Source organism: Protopterus annectens, chromosome 2.part2, assembly GCF_019279795.1.
Source record: "Protopterus annectens isolate FY-2018-M chromosome 2.part2, PAN1.0, whole genome shotgun sequence".
NCBI lineage: Eukaryota > Metazoa > Chordata > Ceratodontiformes > Protopteridae > Protopterus > Protopterus annectens.
The window spans coordinates 396,820,363-396,844,520 of record NC_056730.1 but is presented as its reverse complement, the minus strand read 5'-3'; the positions used below and the strand labels follow the sequence as shown (position 1 = coordinate 396,844,520).

The following is a 24,158-nucleotide window of genomic DNA, read 5'->3' as shown; positions in this document are numbered from 1 at the left end:
GCGCTGGATAGATTGGGTAAGAAGGTTTATACTTCTGCAACCTTGGCAGTCAGGGCTTTAAACTGTCAATTTCATATGCTTAAATACCAACAGCATATCATGGGACTGCTTAAACAGAAAATGATGTAAATTTCTGACGGTGTGGAAAATAAAGATTTACAGGATTTATTGCATTCAGGTGAACAAGTTGGTAAACATACTTTGCAATGTGGTTTTGATTCTTTGGAGACCTCTTGCAGGGCTGCTATAACTGGCTCTGTGCTAAGAAGGCTTATTTGGCTCAAAGAGCAAACTCTGCCTGATCTTGTTAAAGCAAAATTGCTGGATGCTCCTTTACAACAGGACCGTCTCTTTGGTAATAAGGCTGAAGAAGTTTTCAAAAGATGGAAGATGAAGCTAAATCTATGCAAACTGTGAAAGATTTTTTACAAGTGCAACCTCCAAGATTTAGTAGGCACTGGCCTACTAAGAACTGATCCTTTCCAGTTCCTTTGAGAGCCACTCAAGTCAAACCCAGACATTCCAAAGGCTCCAGGTTTCAGTCACAAGGGACTTTTAGATCAAAACAATGGGGTGCCTCCTCCTCCTCCAAATCTGGAAGCAACAAGGCACCTCCCTATAGTAAGCAATCTCAATGACTTCCCTCTACATTTACCAAGCACTTACCTTTCAGCCACCCCTTTGGGTTGAAAACTGGCACTTCATGTAAGAAACTGGCAACTTATAACCCAGGACAAATGGGTTTTAAATATAGTATCCCAGGGATACAGATTTCATTTCCACACGTTGCCAGTACCAAACAGATGGCCAGACCTGCCCCCAAATCAGTGGACAGAGGCCCAGAAACAAGTACTCTGTCATGAACGTGGGAGCTGTTTAACCATTCCCAGAAGAGGAAAAGGGACAAGGTTTCTATTCAAGACTTTTCCTGGTACCCAGAAAAGAAAAGTCATGGCGTCCAATTCTGGACTTCTCTACTCTAAACACATTTCTGGGCATTCCAAAATTCAAGATGCTGACTCTTCAACAATTACTTCCTATGCTAGGCAAAGATGCCTGGTTGGTAACTCTAGACTTAAAAGAGGCTTACCTGCATATCCCAATCAGGGAATCTTGCAGAAGAAGAGGCTATTTGCATTACCAGTTCTCTGCACTGCCCTTTGGCTTATCTACTGCACCCAGGGTCTTCACAAAGTGCCTGGCTCCAGCATTTTGCAGGCAAAGAAATATTCAAATATATCCATACCTGGACGATTGTCTAATTCAGGCAGAAAACAGGGACATTCTTCAGAAACATCTGGTGTTTGTAAAAAAGGTTCTAACCTGTCTAGGGTACACCATAAACGAAAAGAAATCACAACTGGTACCCTCTCAAAAAATTATATTCCTGGATGCAAGCTTGAATACAACTGCCCAGATGGCTTACCTTATGCCAGAAAAGCAAATTCATTTGGTGACTTACTTCAAACAGGTGGCCACAAAAACCCTGCTATCTGCAAGACAAATTCTGCAAGCCTTGGAGTTCATGGCCTCCTGCATTCTTCTAATTCCATATGCAAGACTGCATATGAGGAAACTTCAGTGGTACTTAGAGTTTATGGAGTCAACATTGTCACAGCCTGGAAACAATGATTCCTATCATACCTTGCCTGCAACTAGAGTTCCTGTGGTGGGATGAGACCTGCCACCAAAACAAAGGACTGCCATTCACTCCACCGCCTGCCGCCCAAACCCTAACTACAGACACAGCAGACTATGCTTGGGGGGGCTCATCTGGCAGGGAAGTGCATTCAGGGCAAATGGAGCCCAAATCAAATGCACCTTCATGTTAATCAAAAAGAGATGCTAGCTGTACAGAATGCACTGACAGCCTTCAAGGACTACCTTCATCCAGGACAATTACTGATAAAGACAGACAACACCACAGTTAAGTGGTACATAAACAAGCAGGGGGGTACACACTCCTACCCCCTTTGCAGACTAGCCTTGGCATTGTGGAACACAGCCTTGTCCGATCAAATTCAACTACAAGCTCAATTCCTGCAGGAAAGCTAAATACTCTGGCAGATGGACTAAGCAGAAATCTCATGGACCCACATGAATGGAAGCTGGAACCACGGATTTTCAAACATGTTGGCATGCCAATGGGGGAGTCCAGACATAGATCTTTTTGCCTCACCCCAGAACTATCAGTTGGACAAGTTTTGCACAAGAACTCATCACAAAAACGTCTGGAAAGTGGATGCTCTATCATTCAGCTGGAAAAACCTATCAGTCTATGCCTTTCCCCCTCTGCCTCTGCTCTCCAAAGTTCTACTAAAAGTCAAACAGGACAAACCAAAAATTATTTTGATTGCTCTAGACTGGCCTCGCCAAAACTGGTACCCACTCCTGAGCAATGTGTCACACCTTCCACCATGGCACCTGCCTCAGAAACCTTACTTACTATCTCAGCAGAACAACCAAATTCTGCACACTCGGCTCCAAACTTTGAATTTTGCAGCGTGGCTAATCACCTAAATTCACCCTTGGCATCCCTCAGCAAACCTGTGATGGATGTCATTTTGGAGGCAAGATGGCCTAGTACTAGAAAATCTTATGCTGACAAATGGAAAAGATTCTGTGCCTGGAATCAATCACAAGGGATGAGCACAACAGTGCCCATATTCCTCAGATTTTACAATATTTAACTGAGATGCTTCACAAGGGCCTGTCCTTTTCTTCCATAAAAATCCATGCCTTAGCCATTTCTGCGCATTACAACACAGAACCTCTCTTCTTCTCTCATCCTCTGCTAAAGCAGTATCTCAGAGTGGTCAAAAACTTAAGATCACCCAGGAGAGCTCCAACCCCTGCCTGGGATCTCAATTTTGTACTGGAAAAACTCGCTCTCCCTCCTTTCGAGCCAACTGCTACTGCAGACTTAAAATTTCTCTCCTGGAAAACAGCTTTCCTTTTAACAGTCACTTCAGCTAGAAGGATTTCCGAATTACAGGCTCTTATGGCAGTGGAGCCTTTCATTATTTTTATTGTGGACAGGGTGTCTCTCAGGACCAATCCATCCTTCATGCCTAAGGTGGTATCCAGTGTGGCTCTTAATCAGACCATTCATTTGCCAACTTTCTTTCCCAGTCCACAGAACAAGGGGGAATGGAGTCTCCATTTATTGGATGTACACAGACAACATAGATTTTACTTAAGCAGGACAAAATCTCAAAGAAAATCTAAACAACTACTGGTGGCATTTGCTGCAGGGGCAGAGGGAAAGGCCATTTCAAAGCAGATTATTTCCAAATGGATAAGCTATTGTATTCATTTCTGCTATATGCACCATGGTAAATCTATCCCCCAGGGGATCAGATCTCATTGCACCAGGGCTGCATCTACTTCTACAGCCTTTCTCAGAGGTGTTCCTACCAAAGACATTCTAGAAGCTGCTACCTGGGGCTCAGTTCATACGTTCACCAAACATTACCATTTACCTTTCTTCTCTAAATCCAGAGCTGGCTTTGCCTCTGCTGTCCTGCATAGCCTTATAGCTGGTCCTAATGCTGTATAAATCCATCCTCCCAACCATAGCTTTGGGAATCTACCCAAATGTAATGACTGCAACAGTGAAACACGAAGAACATAGTACAGTTGTGTACACTTACCATAAATGTAGATGTTCGAGTGTATTCACTGTTGTAGTCCTGGTTACCCTCCCTCCAACCCCCTTTAGCTTTCTTTCCCCTCTACTTTTTTCAGCTAGCTTGCAGGACCCACCTCACAGCAAGGATGATGTCCTTCTATTCCTTTGTTGCAGCATTCTTGGTGTGGGATTTTCCACCTCAGATGGCCTGTACGTCCGCTCCTGTACAAAGGTTTCAGCTTGGCTATTGCAGTTGCATGGGACGTGACATGTAGGTCCCTAAACCAGGGACCTTAAATGTGAGGTCTGTACGCACAGACCTTAGAACTTATCAGCCGCAGACGACCGTCACATCATGTGCTTTGCTCCTTCACCTCAAGACGTCTAAAAGCTAAGTACCCCATTGGGGTTTTTTCTTCTTTGATCTCTAGCTAAAGCTTGGTTCGTTGTAGTAAACTTTAGCCAATGTCAGCAAAAAAGGCCAAATGCCAATGCGGGTGCCAGATATCGCATACAGAAACACACCGCTGTGCTTTTTGCCTAGGCCGAGAGCAAGATCACACTGCTTGTTCTGTCTGCCAATCCTTCATTCCTAAGACCCTACGCAGCCATCTGGCTGCACTTCATCTTTACCCAGAAAACCAATGACTTAAAAAATTAGCACTTTGGATCTATCCCGATGTTCTTCGTTCCCCATTGCTGCAGTCCTTACTGTATAGTCAATACCAGAGCGCATGGTCCGATGCAGAAGCAGTTTTGCGAGTGCAGGTTGGCGTTCTGAAATATTTGTTTCAGACCGAAACAGAGTTGGCTAAGTACCCGTTGGGAACATTTTGGTTTTTCTTGCCTCAGTATTTAACCGGATGTCAGAAAAAGTGAATAACTGTATTTCTTGTGGGAAACAGATACCTCATAGGGATTACCATACCTTGTGTATACCTTGTTTAGGGCCTGAGCACGGCGTTGTTGGTTGCGCTCTTGTGCTAGGTTTAACAAAGGAGGTTAGACTGTGCCAGGTTAGTGTTTGGGAAGCGTTGCAATTATAAAATGCCGTCGGATGCTCCGGCGCCAGCAAGGACAAAACAAAGTCTAGAGTTGATGAACCGCAGTCCCGGACGTCGGTTCTTTAGAAAACTCAGTGGAGCCAGAGGTTTTGCCAGGAGTTTCCATGGAGTCTCAGGCAGAAACTTTACTGTTACAGGATGTGCCTTCTCAGGAGGTAGGCCAGGCTGAGCGGGCTTCTCAGGTAACTGTTCTTCCCTCTCTTCCCAAGGTAGTTAGAGCCTCTCCTTCTGTTGCCAAAACTTCTTTGAGACGTAGGCCTAGTTCAGCTTCAGTGGGGCTTCTCCTAGCATTTCGGGTTCTGTACCTAAGAAACATATGCTTAAAATGGCAGAGGATTTGATTACTATGATTAGAGGTTCTATGCCCCCCCCTGATAAGAGGCCTAGGGTGGAACCGGAGTTTGATAGTTTTGAACAGTGTTCAGAGGCTTCAGAGTCTTCTGCAGAAGACTTGCAGGAGTATCCTACTTATTCTGATTCTGATGTGGATGATTCCACTCCTACAGCTTCTCCTCCTGAGGATTTCTCATTTTCAGAGACTCTGCATTCCATGAGGGAGCACTTTAAATGGGAAGGCCAGGATTACTCTGATTCCAGGAAAAGGCTTAGGGAATTCTTGTTTTTACCCCAGCATAGGCCCTTAGCTATTCCCCTGTGTTGAATGTGGTGGAAGATGTTTTGCAGAGGCTTCCTTGAACCCTGACTCTTTGCCTCCTGCTCCTGTTAAACCTGATAGGTATTATAGGGTGCCAGCTCATAAGTATTTGTTTAAGAGTCCTAGGGCGGACCCAGAAACTATTTCTCAAGGGCCTAAAGGTGTTAAGGCTTCTGTGGTTAAAAATCCTGTTCCCACTGATAAAGAGGCAAGGGCTTTGGATAGGTGGGGAAAGAAAGTGTATACTTCTTCCACTCTAGCCATGAGGCGTTGAATTGTCAGTTTCACATGCTAAAATATCAGAATTATCTCCTTTCACAATTAAAATCTAAGGTGGATGCTTTGGCGGAAGGTATTGAGTGTAAAGAGTTGCTGGATTTGGTTCATGTGTCTGAACAAGTGGGTAAGCATTCTTTGCAATGTGGTTTTGATCCTGTACAGCCCTCCTCGAGGTGGCTGCTACTAGTTCTGTTCTTCGCAGGCATGCCTGGTTGAAGGATCAGAATTTAGCTGAGCATGTTAAGACAAGGATTTTGGATGCTCCTTTACAGTCTGATGTGTTGTTTGGATCGCCTGTGGAAGCAGTTTTAAAGAAAATGGAGGACAAAGCTAAGTCTATGCAAACTGTTAAAGATTTTTGCAGGTGCAGCCATTTAGTAGAAATTGGCCTGCTAAGGGGTGGACATATCCTGCTTATGATTCCCAGTCTAGGGGTAGGTCTAGACGTGGTAGGGGCAGGGCTCAAGGTTCTTTTAGGCCTAGAACAGGGAGTTCACCTGCTCAGACTTCTGGTGAGGGCAGGGGTCAGTCCTTTCGTAAACAGACCCAATGACCTGTCTTTTCAGCTGCCAGTAGATTCTCGTCTGGCAGCTCCTTTGGGAGGAAGACTGTCTCTTTTCAAAGAAAATTGGGATTTAATTATTCAAGACAAATGGGTGTTGGATATCATTCACCACGGTTACAGATTTTATTTCCATACAATGCCCCTTTCAAAGGCATGCCAGACGTTCCTCCTCCACAAAGAAAGAGGCTCACAAGCAAGTTTCTCAGTTACTCCAGATGGGGCCATTCAGCCAGTTCCTGTATCAGAAAGGGGCCTAGGATTTTATTCTCGCCTGTTCCTAGTACCAAAGAAGGGGAACACGTGGAGACCAATTTTGGATTTATCTCTCCTCAACACTTTTCTGGACATTCCCAAGTTCAAGATGTTGACGTTACAACAGCTTTTACCTCTGCTGGGCAAAGATCACTGGATGGTAACTTTAGATCTCAAGGAAGCTTACCTTCATGTGCCTATAAGGCTAAGTTGCAGGAAGTATCTGCGGTTTCGAGCTGGAAATTCTCATTATCAGTTCTCTGCATTGCCCTTTGGCTTATCTACTGAGTATTCACAAAGGTTCTGGCTCCAGTGATAGCTTACTTCAGGCTTCAAGGAATTCAAATCTATCCTTACTTGGACGACTGCCTGATTCTGGCTCAAGAAAAGGAAGACCTTCTACAGCATCTGGAATATGTTATAGCAGTGCTAAGATGCCTAGGGTATTCTGTGAACGAAATAAAGTCCAGTCTAGTACCCTCTCAAGACATGTGCTTTCTGGGTGTGAGACTGAATACAGCAGCCCAGATGGCCTTTTTAACCCCGGACAAACAAAGGAGTCTGTCACTTTACTTCCATCAACTATCTCATCAGTCCGTGCTGACTGCAAGGACAGTCCTTCAAGCATTAGGGTTCATGGCATCTTGTATTCTGGTGCTTCCCAATGCCAAACTGCATATGAGGAAGCTACAATGGTATCTCAAAATGTATGGACACAGCACTGCCAGGATTTGGACACTGTCATTCAAATAATACCTTGCCTTCAAAAAGAATTTTTGTGGTGGGCTCAGGAATGTCACCTAAACAAGGGACTCTCTGTGACCCGGCCAGAGGCGAGTCAGATTTTAACGACAGATGCCTCGGACATTGCTTGGGAGCTCATCTAAATGGAAAGTGGATACAAGACAAGTGGCCTGCCAGACTACAGCATCTACATATCAACATGAAGGAGATGTTAGCAGTCCAGTTTGCATTAATGGCTTTCAAGGAGTTACTTCTTCCAGGGCAGGTGTTGATTCTAACAGACAACACAACTGTCATGTGGTACATCAACAAGCAGGGGAACACATTCTTATCCTCTATGCAGGCAAGCAATGATTTTATGGGAGACTGCGCTAAGCTTGCAACTAACTCTTCAGGCAAGGTTTCTGCCGGGAGCACAGAACTCCTTAGCAGATGTGTTAAGCAGACAAATCATGGATCCCCACAGTGGAAACTGGATCTTCATGTATTTCAAAATTGACAGTGTCATGGGGAACTCCAGACATAGATCTGTTCGCTTCTCCACTAAACCACCAGCTGCCACAGTATTGCACAAAGGGGTTTCATCACACAGCTTGGAAAGTGGATGCTCTGTCTTTCAGTTGGAAAAACCTTCATGTGTATGCCTTTCCTCCTCTGCCTCTTCTTCCAAAGGTACTATTAAAGGTCAGACAAGACAGGCCAAGGATGATTTTGATAGCTCCAGATTGGCCTCGGCAACACTGGTACCCTCTACTACGGAGTCTGGTAAAGAAGTCTCCATGGCCTTTACCTCTGATTCCTCATCTGTTATCTCAGAAGGATGGTCATCTGCTCAATGTCAAGCTTCACTCTCTTCATCTAACAGCCTGGCATATTCTGTGTTGAAACACAGCAGGTCTCAACTTCCTCAACAAGTTTTAAATGTGATTATGGAAGCTAGAAGACCAAGTACAAGGAAAGTGTACGCAGAAAAATGGAAGAGATTTTTATTTTGGAGTACAGCAAAGAATTTGCAGGTTTCTGAGCCTAATTTGAGTGTGGCTCTTCAATATCTTACTGAGTTATTGGACAAAGGTTTGTCCTTCTCTTCCATTAAGATTCATGCTGCAGCAATTTCAGCTCACTATGATTGTGACCCACCATTGTTTTCGCAACCTTTGTTCAAGCAGTTTCTTAGAGGGGCAAAGAATATAAGACCCCCACGTAGAGCTCCTACTCCTGCTTGGGATCTCAATTTTGTGTTGGAAAAACTTACTCTACAACCTTTTGAGCCTGCGGCTACTGCTGAATTGAAATACTTGTCATGGAAGACTGCTTTTCTGTTGGCTATTACTTCTGCAAGAAGGGTGTCTGAGTTGCAGGCCCTTATGGCAGTAGAGCCATTTTTGATTTTCCATAAGGATAGGGTATCATTACGCACTAATCCTTCCTTTATGCCTAAGGTGGTTTCTAGTGTGGCTTTAAACCAAACTATTCATTTGCCTACTTTTATGCAGACCCCCAAAATAAAGGGGAAAAGATTTTGCACACTTTAGATGTACACAGGCAATTGCGTTATTATTTAAGCAGGACTAAGGATTTCAGGCAGTCTCAGCAGTTGTTTGTTTCTTTTGCTTTGAGTTCACAGGGCAAGCCTGTGTCAAAACAAACTATTTCTAGGTGGATTGGCTTTTGCATTGCATTTTGTTATTCCCATCATGGCAAGGAGATTCCAGCTGGGATTAGGCCTCATTCCACTAGGGCTACTGCCACTTCAACAGCATTTCTAAGCGGGGTGGCAACTAAGGATATTTTGGAAGCAGCTACTTGGAGTTCAGTGCACACTTTCTCTAAGCATTATCACCTTCCTATCTACTCTAAGTCTAGGGCTGGTTTTGCCACAGCTGTTTTGCAAGGCATGTTGTCAGCTCCTGCTTCTTTATGATTTGCCAGCCTCCCTTACCTCTGCTTTGGGATTCTACCCAATAGTAAGGACTGCAGCAATGGGAACGAAGAACATAGTACAGTTTTGTACCTACCATAAATGTAGATGTTCGAGGATCCCCATTCCCTCCTTCCCCTCTATGTTTAGGGGTGGTTGTGTAGGTGAGGTTACATGCTTATATTTTTTATATATATATTCTTGTATATATTGTACATATTTTTGGTGCAGGTATTTTGGGCCTTGTCTTTTTAGGGTCTTCTGACATCTGGGGCAAGAAAAGACTGAGGATATGACGTCGGTCATGCGCATTAGTACCCTGGCGTCAGTCTAATGCGCCCTGACGTCAGCCTATACTCTGGTATTCGGGCCGACTGGACGCGGACTATACCCAATAGTAAGGACTGCAGCAATGGGGATCCTCGAACATCTACATTTATGGTAGGTACAAAACTGTACTTTTCGGAAGCTCCAACTGAATTTCCGTGAAAGAAAGCCAAGATTCCTAGGCCATCTTCCACTGCATTTCCGCTTTCGGATGCCCCGCCAGCTACTGATTTAGGAATTGAGGGACATCTGACAGCTCCATTGACTTTGGCGACCTTCGAGGAAGCCACTTTGCAGTTGACGACAAGCACATCCATGGAACTAACCCAGACATCGGCTACTGCCGAGGTCGAGGAGGAACCAGACACAGCCGGGCCTCCGACTAGGATACCTCCTCCCGACACTGCTACCCTCAGCCAGACATCAGATTCCAGGCCTACGACTAAGACTAACCCAGTCATAAAGAAGCAGAAAACCAAACATCTGGCTACATCCGCCAAAGGCCTACTTGATTGGCAGTCTTTCACCTCATCTTTGATGCAGGCCTTTATGGCCCTTAGGCCCTCAGCTTCTTGCCCATCTACTCTTCCTCTCCTCAGCCCTAGGCCTGCCTCTGTCTCCTCTCTTCCTCCACCTACTTCACAAGACAGGGAAGAAGAGCAAGAGATCTATTGGTCATCTTCTGAGGAATCAATATATTTCACCTCCCAAATAGGCTCTGCTCAATAGTACTATTCCCCAGATGAAGAATCCATTGAAGGGGACTCCCTTCCAGAGGATATCACCTTTGGAGAGACCATAACCAAAATAAAGGAATACTTCAGATGGGACTCCTCTAAATGTCTGATACTAAAAACAAGGTGTTTTGAACTATTACAAGTGGAATCTCTCTCCCCTTCTGCCATTCCATCATCCCTGCCTATTTGGATGCCTTTTCCTCAGCATCTAAGACATCAGATTCTCAGACACCTACCCTTAAGAGGCCAGACCGCTTCTACAAGAAGCCTGATGACCAGAAATTTCTAGTCAAACCACCCCTGGCAAATCCTACTGTGATTGCTATTTCACCAGATAAACAATCCAGACCGATTCCATCTGCCTCTCTCTTACCTACAGACAAAGACAGCAAAACAATGGATAGAATTGGAAAGAAGGTTTACACCTCTTCCACACTGGACTTTAGAGCCATCAGCTATCAAACCCATATAATCAAATATGCTCTGGACCTGGTCTCTCAAGCCTCCACTCTGCTGGTTGCTACTCCAGACTGCCCCACCAAATCTGACATCTCTTCCAAACTGTCTCTGGCTGCTCAAGTAGCCAGACACTCCATTAGATGTAGTTTGACACTGCAGAGTCCTCTGCACGATCTGCAGCATCGGCCACTGTACTTAGGAGATACTCCTGGCTACGTCTGCAACACTTACCAGAAGACTTCAAGTCTAAAATCTTAGATGCCCCTCTGGACCCTAACTTTTTGTTTGGAAAACAGTCAGCAGACCTATTCAAAAATCTGCAAGAAAAGAGTAAGGAATTGCAAGACTTCAAGCATCTTCTGGTGTCTCCTGTTCCCAAATATTACAGGAATTACTCTGCCAAAGCCACCTTTGTCAGAAGAAACCCTGCCCTAGCTGGACCTACCTCTTCCAGACACAGAAGAGGGGCCAGAAGACAAACCCCTTCCAGGCCAACTGTCTCTCAGCTCCTCTCTAGACAGCCCTTTCAAGACAGAGGAGGCCCCAACAATGTGTGACTGCCTTGCCCACCTCCCTCTTTCTCCCCATTTCTCTCACTGCCTCCCCTTTTTGAAAACCATATCTACAGACAAATGGGTTCTGGCTGTTATTCTAAAAGGATACTTCCTCTCCTGGAAAGAACGGCCACCTTTAAAGGGCATCCCCTTCCTCCCCAAAAAATCAGACACCCCTCTTCCCCAGATTCTGAAAGACCTTCTGAACTTGGGTGCTATAGAACATGTTTAAATGTAAAAATGAAAGCAACAAAAGAGAAAAAAATCCACTCAGCAGTTGAAATAATATTTAAGTGCTTTTTGTCCTGCGATATGCTAGAACTTCTGCAGATAAAATCATACAGTGTCTTTGAACCCTTTGGTTGCTTTCATTTTGTACATTTAAGCAGTCTTCTTGCTTTTTTGGTCTTACTTAAGAACCTTCCCCTCCAAGGCAGAAAGTAAAAGGCTTCTATTAAAGACTGTTTCTGATCCCCAAAAAAGATGGACCATGGCAACCAATTCTAGACCTTTACTTCTTAAACCTATTCCCACCTTCAAAATGTTGTCCCTACAGAATTTACTCCCTCTTATACCAGCCCAGGCTTTCATGGCCACACTCTATCTGAAAGAAGTCTATCTGCACATACCCATTCAATCTTCCCACAGGAAATTCTTTTTCTGGACCCTTGTCTCACTTCCAATTTACTGCATTGCCCTTTGGTTTGTCCACTGCTACCAGAGTGTTCACAAAATGACTGGCACCTACCATAGCCTATTGCAGAACACAAGGGATTCAGATTTACCCCTACCTGGATGACATCCTGATCCTAGCAGATTGCAAGGAAACCCTGTTGATCCATCTAGAGTTCACGTTTTGCCTACTCCACCCTCAGCTTCCCAAATCTTCCTTGACCCCAGAACAAGACAAAACTTCCCTGAGTTGCAGGATCAAGACGGACTTAAAAAGCCTTTCTTCCCCCGGACAATGCCAGCTCCGTGTCCTCCCACTTCAAAGCCCTTCTGCAGACCCAGCAAATAACTGCAAGGCAATTCCTACGAACCCTGGGCTTAATGGCAGCCACCATTCTCATGCTACCACTAGCCAGAATGCACATGCGAAAGCTATAGTGGTATCTAAAAAATGTAACATCCTCTAGAGTAAGAAATAACTCTCTTGCCCTCCCTACAGTCAGAGCTAAAATGGTGGATTCAGCAAATTCTGCTGAAGCCGGGCCTTCCGCTGCAGTTACCCACCCCATACCAGTTCATGCATACAGATGCTTCAGACCTAGGATGGGGAGCGACAATGGCAAGCTACAGGGTTCAAGCAAAGTGGCACGCTTCCTTAAAGAAAAAACACATCAAGTTGAGGGAATTGACAGCAGTCCTCCTGGCACTGAAAGCCTTCTTTCCTCTCCTACAACCAGGTGTCCTCCAAGTGATAACACACAACACCAGAGTAATGTGGTATCTCAACAAGCAGTTAGGGACAAAAGCGTACCACCTTTGCAGGCTAACTTTACTAATCTGGGAACTAGCCTCACAACACAACTTGTCCCTGCAGGTAACATACATCCCCTCGCAGGACAACAAACAAGCAGACCTACTCAACAAGACATCCTGCCCAAATCACGAATGGATGTTGGACAGGAATGTCTTTCTAGATATTGTCCACCGGTGGGGCACACCTCAAGTAGATTTATCTGCCTACCCCCAGAACCGACAACTGCAGACCTCCTGCTGCAAGACCTACTCTGTACAAGCTTGAAGATTAGAAGCATTCAGCATTCATGGAAGGGAAGGTTTCTGTATGCCTTTCCTCTCTTCCCATTAATTCAGAAAGTCCTCCTGAAAATCAGGAGAGACAAACCAAAAATATTGTTGGTGACTCCCTATTTGGCCAAGGCAGCAAGGTGGACCTTCTGACACAACAAAAGGGAACACTCATCCACCCACAATTGCAGATGTTGTCACTGACACTGTGGGTGATAAAAATCTGATTCCCTTCAGACACCACTACTCAGAGGATGGGCTTTCAGTCCTGAGGGAGGCCAGGAAACCTACTACAAGAAAATCTTACTTAACTAAATGGGAGAGATTTTCAAAATGGTGTCTGGGCAAGGGCAGGGATCCATGCATTGCACATCCCCCCTAGTTCTTGCCTGTGTGCATCAACTAGTAAAGGGGGGGGGGGTTCGTACTTTTCAGTGAAAGTCCACCTTTCAGCAATCTCAGCCCGCCTGCCACTAGACCCTCCCCTACTGGCCAGGTTTGACATAAAGCTATTCATAAAAGGGGTCTTGCACATCTGACCACGAAGAAAACCCATCCCACCACCCTGGGACCTGAACTTCATCCTGGGAAAACTAACACAGTCTCCATTTGAGCCTGCTAGTATGGCTACTCTGCAAATGTCCACTTGGAAGACAGTCCTGCTAGTGGCCATAACCTCAGCCAGAAGGTTCTCTGAATTACAGGTCCTAATGGCCTGCCCTCCATACACTACTTTCCACAAGGACAGGGTAACACTAAGAACTAACCCTTCCTTTATGCCAAAAGTGGTAAAACCAATCTGTTCATCTACCTACCTTCTACCCCTCTCCCACCATTGAAAGTGCGAGAATACTCCACTCCCTGGATGTACACAGAGAGCTAAGGTTTTACTTAGATAAAACAAAATCCATAAGAAAATCCAATCAGTTCTTTGTTTCCTTCCACCCCAGGGCCCTGGGCAAGGCAGTCTCCAAACAAACCATCACACGTTGGATTAGAAAAACTATTTGCCTATGTTATTCACACCATGGCAAAACTCCCCCAGGGAGTTAAAGCTCACTCTACCTGGGTAGTGGCAGCCTCCAAAACCTTCATGAAAGGTCTGGGGCATTGCATCTATACTAGAAGCAGCAACATGGTCTACCATTCACACTTTCACCAAACACATCAAGTTAGACGGTGTCTCCGAAGCACGGGCAGGATTTGCCAGAGCAATTCTGCAGGGCTTTGGGGAATCCGCTTATTCTACCTCCTCCCTTCCTTCCAACTAAGCTGTGGTACTCTCGCACACCATAGGAATAGAAGGACATAGAATAGTTGTGTAAAGTCTTGCCACAATCATAGATGTGCTTCTCTTCCATGTTGCAGTATTCCTTCCTAACTACCTAACCCCCCTTATCCATTTTCTCTCACTTGTTACTGATCTGTCTTGGGTCTCCAGTGAGTTATTACCTTCCCAGTGACCAATTTAACCACAAAATGGCTCCTTGATCCTATGACTGACATCACTGGCTACTCCACTTACTCCTGTCTTGCTGGGTTTTCAATTTCTGAGGTCTGTGAGTGGATATGTCACATTTTAGGTACCTAGTTTATGGTGCTACATGTGACGTCCCACCCAACTGCAACAGCCAAGCTGTAGCTTTTGTATAGGAGCCAACGTACGGGTTACCTGAGGCAGAAAATCCCACACCATGGAAAAGAAGGACATCTATGGTTATGGTAAGATTTTACACAACTGTTCTTTCCTCCAAGCACTCTGGTACATGGCATCTTGCATCCTGTTGGTACCTTTGGCCCGGCTCCACATGTGAAAACTACAATGGTACCTCAGAATCCTATGGTGCCAACACTGAGTCACTGGACCTCCAGCTGCCTCTGATTCCCGAGGAAGAAACTTTTATAGTGGGTAGAAGTATGTACCCTGAACAGGGCCTACCCTTAATCACCCTTCCCCAAGGCCAGACCATCGCCACCGATGCCTCAGACACAGCTTGGGGGGTTCACTTAGGAGGTATGTGCACTCAAAGCATTTGAGATCAGGGAGATCTAGCCCTCCATATCAACCTAAAGGAAATGCTGGCGGTGCACAGGGAAGTAATAGCTTTCAAAGTCCACCTCAGACCAGGAGTACTCTTGATCAAAACAGACAATTCCACGGTCATGTGGTACATCAACAAACAAGGGAGCACACACACCTCTACCCCCTTTGTCGCCTAGCTATGCTAATCTAGCAGACAGCCTCAATGATGGGACTGCATCTGATAGCCCAGTACATTCCAGGGGAACACAACACCCTGGCAGATCAGCTCAGCAGAAGTGTCCTGGACTCCCACGAGTGGCAGCTACATAAGGAGACCTTCGTCATCATCATACACCTCTGAGGGATGCTGGAGGTAGACCTCTTTGCAACAGTAGAAAACAGACAGGTGACAAGGTTTTGCACCAGGGAGTGCCACACATGAGCTTGGAAGGTGGACGCTCTGTCATTTCACTGGGGCAGCCTGTTTGTGTATGCATTCCCTCCCTTGCCACTGATTCCCAGGTTACTTCTAAAGATCATGGAGGAAGGGCCAAAAGCTATCCTCATTGCCCCAAACTGGCCCAGGCAGCATTGGTACCCCTTATTCCTCAGCCTGACCAAGGAGCTACCCATGAAGCCTGCCTCTTACAGAAAAGCTGCTAACCCAAGAAAGAGGGTCAGCATTGCATCCAAATCTTCAAACTCTCAGCCTATCCACATGGCTTGTACCCCAGAGGCAGATATCAGGGCACATTTGAGTTTGTTTTCTGCCACCCCCAGCCTATCACTTTATAAAGAAATCAAAAGCCTTTCACAGTCACTGCACATTAACTCCTCACTTAGCACTGAGTACTCCTCTGCTGGATCGTATGTGACTTCAGATGTGCAGTTACACATGTAGTCACTCATAATGGTCAGGATGGCTCTCCTGCATCTCAGAAAAAGTATGCATCTGCGTAGGCTGTGTATGCTTGCCAATGCGGTTGCCTACAGGTGTTCTCTATTAACTGTTCTCCATGGAAAGTAGGTGTAATGCAGAATTTGACTGTGATTCAGAAAGACATTTGAGATCCAGCTTTGGGTACTTCATCTATAAAATGCTATCACTTCTCCGCATAGTTGCCATTTTTAGAACATTTAAGATATATAAAAACATTTTTTTCTGGGCCAAACAAACAGTGGTTAGTTCTTATGTTATAAAAAGTCAATTAATTTTTTATTTTATGTGGTGCACATTTTCATGTGTAAGAAAATTAAAATGTAAATGTGCATGTTGTGACGTTAATCTAAAGACGTTTGCAGTAGGGATGCAGTGTAATTCTGAAAGTTACTTTCTTATAAAGTCAGAACTTGAGTATTTTCAGTATATTAGTAGAACAAACAATAATTTTGTGCACACACCCTGTCACAGCTGAATATGCCCATTGCAGTGAGGTGTTTTTACTGTAAGTGAAGAAGTCGCACAGAATGTCCACAAAGAAAAGTTGATGTAATACTTTATTCATACACATCCAACACCTGACCCCACCATGCTCGCTCATGCTCGTATACTCACACGCGCGCGCACACACACACACACACACACACACACACACACACACACACACACCCTGCCTGTCCAGCCTGAAAAAATGATTAACAGTGATCAGATGACAGCAGGGGTCAGTCATTTTCATCTTCATGCAGAGACATCCAGAGACAATATCAGTTCCCAGTAAAAGTAGTCAGAGATGATCTGTACACACCACAGAACCCTGATTTGTAATTAAGTAAAGAAAAAAAGAAACACCACCATAGTAATTAACTTCAAATCACTGCTATCAGACACGTACAATTCAGCCCTCAGTACCCTCATACTGTATACTGACACCGTCTTTGCTATGCCAGATCAGCAATTAAATGTGATCAGACAGCAGCAGGAGTCAGTCACTCATTTGCACAGTAATGCCCTTCACCTTGTTGCTTTCAGACACATAAATTGAAGCCCCCCTGCACACATGCGTGTTTTAATTTAATTGAATGACACCATTATTAGACCCTCTTATCAGCATCTGAGACTTCTGACTCTGCTCTCACAAAAAAAAAGAGCCATATTTTGGTTGTGTACATTTTTGTTGTCTGAATGATCAAGTGGAAGTTATAATGGCCAAGGCAGTATATTTCAACTAGTTACATAAGGACATACATACATACTCTGGCTTTGCCCTGCAAGCAGATTTGAGGTAGTTACTTTCATGCATCCTGCCCTCACTCATCAAAGATACCCACTTTCTGTGTTTACTACTGATGTTAGATTAGGATAACGAATAAAAGAAATTATCATCTGAGTAATCTCTACAAGTCTTAAAGTGTGATGTTACAGTGGCCATGCCTTGTGCTTTCTATTACAGCCAGCACTCCCCCCCCCCCCCGCAGAACTGCACCTGCTCTACATACCATTGATATTTGATTGACACCCCACTGACGAGCACCAGTGGAGATCACTGTTATAGTGTTTGGCAACAAGGACATATATATTGCCTGCATTTTTGTTCCCCCATCCCATCTGAATGAAACTACATACTGTATTCTCTTCTAAGAGTAATTTCAAGTCAATTTGTGAACATTTAAAATTTCAAAAGTTCATTCTGGTTAACATTCATTGTAATGTTACTTCATTGCAGTTTTGTGCAGCTGAAAAAATCCATTGTAGCACTAATTTAAAGTACTCTTCACCCTTATTTGCCATGTTATGCAGTAACATATAAAGGGTACTATTTTATTTCAAAAAAGTTATTTAAAATCATTAGATTTCACCTTATACATGAAGAAAGCTAGTATTTGAGTAATTCCTGTTCCAAGAAATATGATATTGTAGTAATATAGTAGTTTCCTGGAGTCTGGTACAATGAAACTTGGGGTGTTATGCCATTATCCTAAGAGAGATATTATCTGTATATGTTTATAGTGGGTAGAACAATAGTAAAGATTTGTATAGTGTGCATACTGCTGTTTGACTGCGATTGGAGTCGTTATGTTTGTGACATGTATATTCTGACACACACACACACACACACACACACACACACACACACACACACACACACACACACACACACACACACACACACACACACACAGTTTGGCATAGGACTTAAACTAAACAAGTTTTCTCAAAGCTGAATCATTATACTTCCTCATCGTGTGACTAGCATCCAGTCAGCAGATAGATTTAGAAAGAAAAGGCCTTTATCCATGGCACAGAAATGTCTGCTGCTAGTTTCATTTAGTGTTTCTGTGCTTAGTACCCATATTTTATGAATTTCTAAAGAGAGAGAGTAAGACTAAAAATCGAATATTTGTTTTTATGATGACCATTCTCACGCAGCTATATTTTCATGCTATAACATTTTAATTGTAAGAGAGAGTGATGTCATTCTTTGGTTGGCATAGGCTGAATACCTTTTTTATATTTATTTATAGTTTTCCAAGAGCACTCAAAATGTGCCACAGTTGATGGAAACATGGAGCACAAAAAAAGGGTTTCCTCTGGTGACTGTCAGAAGGAATGGAGCTCAGATTGAATTACACCAGGAACCTTTCATAGTGAACATGGATTTGAAAAACTTGACTTTGGATACAAGGTAATCAGTGCAGATGAGTAAAGCTTATTTTGAAGGTTGTTTCTGAAAGCATCTAAGTTGTTTTTAATTTATATGTCTAGAAGCAAAGTAAGAAAAATGGCATAAAGCACCAGTCTAATTCACAAGTGATATTTTGATCCCACGAATGACAGAACAGCAAAATAAACATATTAAGTTTAACTACAAAAGCTGTAACAAGACGTAAAACAAACTTTTTATATGATGTTGTGTTCAGGAGTGTTTTCTGATAATTATTTCTGTAATTCATTTTGTAGTATTTTCTTAAAAAATAGTTTTTGTAATAGAGGCTTCTTGCAGGTTCACTCCCAGGAATGAGGAATATTTTGTAATAATATTTCCTTGTCGGTTTTGTTGCAATTTCTTAAAAACTAAAGTCTTTCTAATTACAGTTTCTTGCTGCAGGTCCATTCCCAGGACACAAACTTGTCAGCTTCAAGCACAGATTGCACATTGCAGTAAAATTTTGGCCCAGCAGTAAGCACAGTCACTCTTTTTTTTTTTTTTTTTTATTATCAGCCTGTGAAATGAGAGGTTACTACCTTAAGCATCACAACAATGTTGCTAGTCTACCCTTTTTTTAGTTGAGTTACGGACTTTTGTTTTTCTAAATGTTCGTTCAGCAGGTTAATTGCTGAGATTATTTGAGAGTGCATTTGTTACTTATCCTTTGTGCATCCAAGGTAGCATTCTTACTTTTAGTCTTCTCCAGAGTTCTACAGTTCAAGCTGTTTATGTGCACCCTTTTGCATACTTCTGGAAAGTAAATTTAGGCGAGTCTATTCAAATTAGCCAAAGGCATTTGAGTAATTACTTCACTGCTGCAGAAATTCAGAAAACATAAAAATGTATATGCACAACCAATGCTCTCCTGTGTAGTAAATGGAATCCATTCCACCAATCAAGTAATGGACTTAGAAGACTTAGCCAATCAAGTTTGTAAAACCATACATCCAATTAAATCTTTGAATGCCCTGAGAATACCAGTCATAAAACTTTATACTCCCCAATAAATTGCCGCTGTTGGAACATTCTGGTTTACCAATCATGAAATCAGTAAATTCCACCAATCAAATGTATTATGTAATCTCCACCAGTCTATGTAAGTGTGTATCTATCCACCAGACATCAAATTAAAATGTAGACTGTAAAACAAATGCCAGTCCTGCATACCTTACAACTCCCCAATCAAATAAGTTATTAAAACATCCAAGCCAAAAAAATTGCCTTTCACATTTTCATTAACAGCAAATGTGCATGTAGAATGTAAAATATATAAATATAAACACCAATTTTATGTAAGTCACATACACCCAGTCAAACAGAACAACACAAGCACAGTATCATATATATATATATATATATAGTAATCATTTGCAATGAAAAACCAAAACCGTCTTGTAATCATTAAAAAAAACTGCCATTGAACAAACATAGGTAAACATTTTCTGTATCACAACTGTGCTTATTTTCAATAATGAAAAACAGAACAAAAACTTAGTTTTATTAAATGAGGGGAGATATGATTATTCTGTAGTATTTCAGATAGTAAATCCCACCTAAATTTGCTATATATATATATATATATATATATATATATATATATATATATATATCATAGAAGATTTTGGAACAAATATTAAGCTTTCAGTAAGGAATATTATGTGGTTGTGAACTGGAACCTGAATAAGGATGTATCTGGAAGGCTAAAAAAGAAAATATAACAAAATGGCATAGATTTTTGAAGAACTATATATGAGAATATTTGTTTTAGAAGGTTTGAATTCAGTAACTGGAACTTAGAATTTACGTATTATTTCCCAGAAGACAATAACTACACTTGACCGAAAATAAAGTATATTTCGAAACAGCATATGTATTTAACTGAAAGATACAAGACTTATCCAGTAATTATATCAGATCATGCTACTAATAAAAACTAAGCTAAAGATGTGGGGTAATGATGTAAAAATGAGACCTTGTTGCTTTCATACTTACCCATTAAAAAGAGAGGCATTTAAGGAATGGGTGGTGATTATCATTCATGAAGACATAAGTAATTTAGTGGGATAAAATGCAAACAGAGACCACGGCAGCAGTGACAGAGAGGGGAAAGAAGTAATAACCGGCTCGACAAAGGTTAAAATACTGCAGAATGAGAATTTCACAGTACAAGAAAAGGAGAGACTGCAGAGTTCTAAAGAGAAACTAATAGGAGGATTTATACAGTATGCACAAGGTGGAAAGGTTGCTGTTAAGTGACTGTTTTTGATGAGAACTCTTAGACTACAAAAAACTTTTAGCACAACAAAATATGCTACAAAAAGTAGAAAATGTTTTAGCTAATGTTAGAGGCTGTGGTGGTGCAGCGGTTAGCATTGTCGTCTCACAGCAAGAGGTTCTCCGGTTCAAGTCTCGGCTGGAGCGCCTTCAGTGTGGAGTCTGCATGTCCTCCTCGTGGTCGAGTGACATTTAAAGACATGCAGGTAGGTGCGTGCATGAATGGGTTTGCCTTCTTTGAAGGTTGGGTGTCGGACTGGCACTTCGTCACTGTAAAAATCCACTGCCAATCATTAGTGGACCAGAGTTCCGCTGTGGTGACCACTAACTGGGAAAAGCCGAACGACATTAATTTTAAGGCGCTTGTGACAAGAAAAATAACTAGACATTGTACAGAAGTATTAGACATATGTTGGGAATTTTATGAACATCTGTATAAAGCAGAGGATTGGAGAAACTAAGAAAAGTCACAAATAGAAATATTTATGGAAAACTTAGCTATGCCAAGGTTAGAGAAAGATGAGATTCAGAAATTAATAACTGTGATAGGAAGAGATGAAATACAACCATCAAAATGTAGTCACACAACAGAGAAGTCGCCAGGAACAGATGGTATCCCAGTAGATGTTTGGAAGTTAGGCTGGTGATAAAGATCTGGAAAGCTTTGTTTAACAGTATTTTAAAAGGGGACAAGTACCAGTATAGGGGAAGAATGGTGTGGTGGCTGTATTACCCAGAAAGAGGTAAAGACTATTCAGATCTGGATTCCTGTAGACCCATTTCAGTATTAAACCATGATTATAATGTATTTATGTTTCTACTAGCAGTGAGAATAGTAAAGACGTTATGAAAATTCATAGACATGGATCACAGTGGCTTTGTGTGTTGGGGGGAGGCAAACATTTAACAGCATTAGTAGAACAGGGATGTTCCACAGGGGAGCAGAATGCAAGAAAACACTACTGTCGCTATTGATGGTGGGTCTTGATATAATGAAAGCAGTCTATAGAGTCAGCTAGGATTTTATGAGTAGGGCAGTGGTACCATTTTCTTCCGTGCTGTAGGAGTGGTCAGAGGCAAGAGTAAAGATGGGAGGGTTCCTCTCTGACAGCTGTGTTTCAACAGTGGAACGTGGCAAGGATGATACCTTTCCCCTTTCACCTGATTTGTATTTAGAGCTGTTAGCAAAGAAAATAATGAATTTGCAGATTCAAGGATAAAACTGGTATATCAGTCAAGAAAAGTTAGTTTTATTTGCAGACAATATTAGTTCTACTTAAACACAGGATATTTCAGTGTTGGGGAACTCTGAGACATTTTGGGTATATAAAATGAATGTTATATCAGTAAACTTGCATAACCTTGCATGAATTGATTCCACATTGCTCATACTTCAAGGACATAAGATGAAGTGTTTAGATGCATGGATTAAACATGATTCTGGTGTGGCATCTTAGGATATTAAAAAAAAAAGACTAAACAGAAGATAGTACAAAAATTGAGAAACTGGAAGCTCTTGATAATGGATAGGCGCATAGTAAGATACAAACAGTGAAATGTTTTTAGTCCCTTTAGTTTTATCTACAGTTCAGGCATATTTTTATCAATAAGAGGAGAAGGTGTGGTTGATAAATTCCTTCAGCTCTATATTAATTACTTGGGAATGAAAAGGGCAAGAGTTAGGTTGAATAAGTTGATTTTCCTGTAGTAAGTGGGGGGCTTGGGGCTGCCTGATTTGAGTGGGTTCTTTAAAATTACATAGTTAAGACTCATTTATTTAACTCTAGCAGAAGGTTATATGGAAAAGAATGGTGAGGAAATGGAGAGTGGAGTTCGAGAGATAAACCATTCAGAGGGTTATATTTGCAAAGTAGCAGACAGTATTTCAAGAAGAAAGCCCCAGTACAGGATTAGAGAAAAGAGTTTTTACCAACGGGTGTGTTTTCAAGTAGTGTATAGAAAATAGGAAAGAGGAGAATGGAATAAATTGGAGGAAATTAATGAAGGGAAAATACCAGTAACCTAGCGGTATGAAGTTGAGTAGGAGTTTGGACTACAGATTATTTATTTATTTATTTATTTTACATTTGTTGACCGGGCTAGTCTAACTGGATATATGTCCATTTTTAGTAGAGGCCCGGGAGAAAAGCTCCAAGCATGAACAGTGACAAAGTTAACAATATATAAAATGACATGTAAAATCACAATAGAAGCAGCATTGGTCAAAAGAAAAATTATAATAATAAAATTGTAAACTATAAAAAATTATACTCAAAATTATACTAAAAAATTATACTAAACACAATAGTAGGTATGAGCAAGATTAGATATTAATTTCCCTGTCAGGGACTGATATCATGCTACTCACAAAGTGAAAAGTATAGAGGAGTGTTATGTGAAAGACCCTCTGTTGTATAGATGTTCTTCGTGTTTCACTGTTGCAGTCATCACATTTGGGTTATCCCTGCCAGGGTAGCCCTCAGTCGGCCCAAATACCAGAGGCTTAGTATTTCTGCATCAGTTGCCATCGCTCCAAGACTGATGTCAGGTTGTCATTGTTATAAATTAAGGCAGCCGACGCCATTACATCAGTCTTTCTTGCTGAGGAGCCCGAAGCAGAAGCAGTTCGCACGAGTGCCTGTCGGCCACTATCTGAGTTTTTCGTTTCTGAAATTGAAGTTGAAGTCTTCTAAAGTGAAGTACCCATTTGGGGATCCTTTTTTCTTGCTCTAACCAATGTCAGAAAACAATTGTCTCGCCTGTGGAAAGCAAATACCACACCGAGATTTTCCTTCCTACTGCATCACTTGCTTAGGCCCAGACCACGATGTCCCCCACTGCTCTTTTGTGCTGTGTTCTACGCCAGAACTGTACTTCATTGGGCCCTTATTTTAGCTAGATATTTTCGCTCTCCTTCCTCTAATTCCGATATGGCTTCAGTAAGCCATCCGACAGTGAGACAGACTGCACAGGTCCAAAACTGCCAACAATGCTTCTGTTAAGCTAGTTGTCAGTTCTCTGGTCCTGAGTGAGGTGCTTTTGCAGCCCCTTATGCCCGCTTCAGTGGATTTGCGGGCCAATTGCCACTCCAATGGACTTGTCTATCTTGCCTTGTGTAAATTGTGTCATTCTTTTTACATAGGCAAGACAGAAAGGAAATTGAAAACACAAATTTATGAACACCTTTATGAAATTAGTAGGGAAAACAATAAAAATGCACTTTATCATCATAAAATGGTTTGCAATGATGCAAGTTTTACATTTTTTGTTT

General features: G+C 42.3%; 1 protein-coding gene across 1 annotated transcript in view; it reads left to right on the top strand.

Moving 5' to 3' along the window:
* The window catches only part of LOC122795645 (leucyl and cystinyl aminopeptidase), a 1,650,338-nt gene that overhangs the window by 904,482 nt on the left and 721,698 nt on the right, over window positions 1-24,158 (top strand). The window contains exon 10 of the mRNA XM_044063917.1: window positions 18,429-18,589. Within this exon, the coding sequence (XP_043919852.1) occupies window positions 18,429-18,589 (161 nt within the window). The remainder of the gene's footprint in view (window positions 1-18,428; window positions 18,590-24,158) is intronic.